General features: G+C 36.3%; 1 protein-coding gene across 2 annotated transcripts; it reads left to right on the top strand.

Annotated features, from left to right (window-relative positions):
• The first annotated feature begins 1,333 nt into the window (after nucleotides 1-1,333).
• Nucleotides 1,334-4,358, top strand: LOC104106574 (protein IN CHLOROPLAST ATPASE BIOGENESIS, chloroplastic-like). Of its 2 annotated transcripts, none has more exons than XM_070195973.1 (11): nucleotides 1,334-1,494; nucleotides 1,776-1,859; nucleotides 2,452-2,526; nucleotides 2,619-2,661; nucleotides 2,820-2,877; nucleotides 3,020-3,193; nucleotides 3,279-3,341; nucleotides 3,418-3,512; nucleotides 3,614-3,695; nucleotides 3,790-3,900; nucleotides 4,029-4,306. In XM_070195973.1, the coding sequence occupies exons 1-11, from the start codon at nucleotides 1,374-1,376 to the stop codon at nucleotides 4,086-4,088; spliced, it is 966 nt and encodes a 321-aa protein (XP_070052074.1). In that variant the 5' UTR covers nucleotides 1,334-1,373; the 3' UTR covers nucleotides 4,089-4,306. The 2 variants fall into 2 exon arrangements, with proteins under 2 accessions (XP_070052074.1, XP_009613440.1); XM_009615145.4 differs by having other exon boundaries at nucleotides 1,335-1,494; nucleotides 4,075-4,358.
• The last annotated feature ends 626 nt before the right edge of the window (nucleotides 4,359-4,984 follow it).

Below are 4,984 nucleotides of genomic sequence, written 5' to 3'. Positions count from 1 at the left end.
GAAGTAATCATATGTTACTTTCTTCCGTTCTTTAACTTTTATTTAAATATAAATACACTGTTTAATATTATAGTTAAATAATTTTAAAAAATATATATTCATTAAATTAGGGTTCACGCGCAGCGCGTACCCCAAGGCTAGTCTTTGGGTACCTTTATATGGGAGATAAAGCAATATAAACAAGTTCTCTTTTGAGTTGATTAAAAGTAATCCTGGGCTAAAGAGAACACATATTAAATATTATTGACAACTTGTTCGCGAATGAGTAACCTGATTGAGATTTTTACTCATGTTATATCTGATGGTTATTGTAAAGTAATCCTGACTGCATTCATCAGGATTTTCATATGTAGTTAAATGTGTACTATACGTTTATTTACATTAAGACATTTTAATAAAACGAGTAACGGTGTATTTCTGGGGTAAGGAAAAAACAAAAGTTACAGCAGAAAATTGAAATTTAATTGAGAGAGTTGAAGCCTAACATTTCCTAGAAGGATTTAAGTTGTAGTAATAATTTGTAAGGTAATGTTTTTAGATTATCAATGTAATGTAATCATACTAACAGTTTAGTTACATATTTTCTTAGTTATCAGTTCACGCTTACTGTAAAAATTGTAAAAATAGCACGGGCTAGGCAGTTTTCGAACTGGTAATTCAAAAATAGTCATTGTTTGCAAAGTCATTGAAAAATAGCCATTATTTTGCTGCAACACGGACCGATCCAGCATAATATACTGGAGATTGGTGCACATGTGTATGAACTTCCAGCATATTATGCTGGAACTCCAACACGCAGAAAGTTCCAGCATAATATACTGGAGATTGGAGCACATGTGTACGAACTTCCAACATATTATGCTGGACCGGTATATTATACTAGAACTCCAGTATATTATGCTGGAGTTCCAGTATAGTTTTCGAGTATATTACTGGAATTTCAGTATAATATACTGGAGTTATACAGGAACTTCAGTATATTATGCTGGAATATTTTTACATGAAAAGTGGCTAAATTTCGATTACTTTTGAAACTATGACTATTTTTCAATTACCACTTATAAATCTGGCTATTTTTTTAATTTCTCCCATAAAAATTACCTACTTTTATATAACTTGACAGTATAAATTTTTATTTCATTCTCTTACAGTAAAAATCAAATCCCAGAAAGGATAGTTGGTGCAAATAAGAAATTAGAATGGGCCTTTACAACTTTTGAGTAGTCTACAGAAATTGAAGCCCATCCAATTCAAATCCATGAATCTCAACTCTTAATTCAGATAGAAGTTGAAGCCCAGTCCAGTCAAATCAACGAAGTATTGTTTCAGCTACAGTTTTCTACTTCACTCATAATTAACACACAAGCAAGATAATGAAGGTGGGCGGTGGAGTGGCTCTCGGATGTCCACGCGCCGTCGCATTTCCCGGCATTTTCTTCGGCCGCAGCCGACCAGCATTCCGTTGCTATTCCTCTTCTTCTTCTTCTTCTCCAGGTAATGTAAATTCCAAACCTACAAATACTTCTCTGTGTATATTTATTTATACATACATATGGATAGAGGCGTAATTAATTAGTATACTTAGAGTGAAATTTGCATTTTCAAATTGGCGGTCGTCCATTCGCGTGTCATGTTAGTAAAACATGAGTTGCTTCAGTGTACTGAGCTATTTTATCCAGTTTAATTTGATCCTAGCTGGTTACTAGTAAACGTTTCATTTATTTGAATGCATGAATGGGTAGTGGAGTGAGAATCTTGGGATTTTTGGAATACAGATCATGTGTCCTTCATCAAAGATGTAGCTGCAACTCAAGCACCGGAGCATTTGAATGAACTTCTCAAAATCCTTCAGGTGAGAGGTAAGGCACTCTAATTCCATGTTTTAAATTTTCATTTCATTAACATTTGTGTGGGGAATAAATGTTTGATTAATCTGAGGTATGCTTCTATTGAAAAACAAAATCAAATTAAATAGAAAAGCCGGCTTTAATTAGTTATTCCTGATAAAAATGTCTTTACGGGTATGCTGGAGTCTTTTTTTGGAAAACTTACCTTGTTCTGTATGTGTCAGAATATATCTGGTTCAGAGTGCTTCTAGTTCGAGCTAAACATTACTACATTAGTACCTACACTTACCTATTTAATGCATGTTATTGTTTGGATATAACTTAAAGCTATTGAAACTTAAGGTGTCACGACTCTCGGCGTATCGGATTAGGGTAATCCTCTGCTCTTGGTTACTCTAAATTAAGGAAATGTTGTATGATGACCTTTTAGAACCGACGGTAACTTGTGTATATCCTTTATTAGGCTTACTTAGCCGAGATTCTTTTTTTTGGCTTAGGTTGGTATTGATATAATCTTCAAACTGCGGAGAGTTGATAGTTTTTTTATTACTACAATAACTGATGGTCATTTGAAACTTATGCACTGCTCAACACCTTGTGATAGGTGAGGAAATAATTTCTCCTGGTGCCAAGCGAGGGCTGATTCCTCTAGCGATTCCTCTTTCCAGAAAGGGTTCAGGTATGGTGGGAACTGAATTTCATATCAAGCTTCTTTAAGTTGAAAGTATGCTTCTATGTTCATTGTTTTTTCCTTCTTTTTTTTCTTTGTAGATTCTGTAACTGCACTGTTACGATGGCCAACTGCCCCATCTGGGTAATATAATTCATCAAATTGCTGAGTTTTGTTGATTTATCTATTCTGCTTTTTGGGAGCTATCTTGGTTTATTTTCTGGGTTTGATTCTCCTAACTGCCCTCAGAGAAAAAGGGAAAAAGATATTTTGTATTTGATCTAAATCCTCATTGTTCACAGGATGGAGATGCCATTGGTAGAGGTGCGCAAGTATGGTGTATGGCTATTAGCTAAGAATGTAAGCTACTATGAACTTGCTGTACTACTTGGGATCTGGATGAAGTTTGAGAGGGTTAATTGCTTCTCTTGTTCTCTGGCTTTGGTAGCATGCATGAATGCACACAATTTATCTCTCACCTTTCCATTTTACCATGATATAGGTAGATCAGTACATTCACAGGGTATTGGTGGAAGCAGATGCAAACAGTCATCAAGAAAGAGAAAGAGCGGATGAATTGTTCCGGATTTCAGCTGGTGCGGAAAAGAAACTTTATGAGAAGGGTGACTTTATAGCATCAAAAATTTCATGCTTAGATACTTATATATTGAAGAAGGTAGAAGGAAGTATGTATGCTGCAGTATCTTATGTTGGGCATTAGTTGACTCGGACTAATTGCGCCCATGTAATATTCTTTTTAGGTTGGCTTGTTTCCAGACGTACTGGAGCGCAGAGTTAAGCAGCATTTTGACAATGGAGACAATGTAAGAAAGTGGTTCTTTATTTAGTAAGCAATGCTCAATTCTTAGCATTTGGGTGATATGTACGTGCTGTTGGAAGATTTCAGCTCTGGTGACGGGAGAATTTTATACAAAGAAGGAGCATTTTCCAGGATTCGCGCGGCCTTTTGTCTTTAATGCTGAAATTCTGCTGAAGTCTGTATATCTCGTAGTTCTTGTTCCTCCTTAAATTTGTATATCTATGAAACAAGTTATTTCTATAGCATATTTACTCATATTCTTCTCTTCTTGTCTAGGGTTGGGCGCAATGTAGAAGCTAAAGATGCTGCTAGAGGGGCTTTAAAATCACCATGGTGGACTTTGGGTTGCGAGTACCATGTATGCCATTCCTTGATCCAATCAATATCTTCTTGCCTTTTGCAGCACACCGATGTTAGGTCTGTTTGTTTACTCTTTATTGAACCCCATGCAGGAAGTTGCTAATATAGCTGAATGGGAAGATGAACAAATCGAGTACATCAAAGAGAAAGTAACTGAGGAGGGTAGGCAAGCTGATCTAAAGAAAGGGAAGGAACCTGCTCAGGTTTGACCAAATCCTTCAATCAATTTCAGTTCAAATATGTTTGTGTACTAAAATGATATATCTCTTGGTAGGTTTCCGCACTTGCATAATGCCTACTTAATATTTCGAATTAGTGCTACTCCGTGCAGAAAAAAAACGGCGTAGCTCCTTTTTCACACTACACCTACTTTGCAGGTTGCGTTGGATGAAGCTGCTTTCTTGTTGGATCTAGCTTCTATTGACGGTACATGGGACGATTGCGTGAAAAGGATTGCTGAATGTTACAGGGAGGCAGGGCTGCGTGATGTTGCCAACTTTGTGGTTTACAGAGACTGAATTACCAGTAACTTTGCTGAATACTAGACGTGTTATACGAGAGACTTCCTACGATTCCTAGTTTGTATTGGCCTATTCAGTTTTGACTCTAGTGCTGTGTATTCTAATTCTTTGCAGTATAACAAGAAGACACTTTACAGCAATCCTTTTAAATGCACCGCCATTGAGGTCTCTTCACTCACGCTGGGGTCAATTGTAAAAGACCAGAAAAGGAAAAACAGTAGTAAGAAATAGCTTGCAGAAGTTGAACTTGTTATTATACCGTATTTGTAAAATATTTCTGGAGAAGAAAACAATGTATAGAGAGAAATGTAGAAGAAGTAGAAATTAATCCGAGCCTACTGAATTCACAGTGTTTCCTTAAGGAACTTAATCCCCTCCTAGTACCCGAGGTTGTGGATTATTTCCTCCCAGGATAGAACGGATTACACACTGGTGTAGCGGTACTTTAAACCTCAGTGTTTCGATGAACACAAATGGTGGCAACAAATCACACTTACTGTTGCTTTGTTATAGTTAAAACAATGCAGAAAGGAATAGCAGAATTCAGAATTTTCATAAGGAAATCTGAGGGAATGGCCTTCTATTATAGCCAACACGTTGAGTTTAAATGAAGAGATGCAACTTTTCAGAAGGTCTGTCATGACTGTTTACGTAAAACAGCCATAACATAAATGGCTATTTACGCAAAATAAAACGGGAATTCAGAACGCGGAGGAAAATTTATTTTCCGTTACAAAACGGATAATTTGGATTAATTAATATTTAA

The sequence above is a fragment of the Nicotiana tomentosiformis genome, chromosome 2 (genome assembly GCF_000390325.3).
Source record: "Nicotiana tomentosiformis chromosome 2, ASM39032v3, whole genome shotgun sequence".
Taxonomy (NCBI): domain Eukaryota; kingdom Viridiplantae; phylum Streptophyta; class Magnoliopsida; order Solanales; family Solanaceae; genus Nicotiana; species Nicotiana tomentosiformis.
Note: the sequence above shows the minus strand (reverse complement) of the source record. Positions and strands in the feature narration are given on the sequence as shown.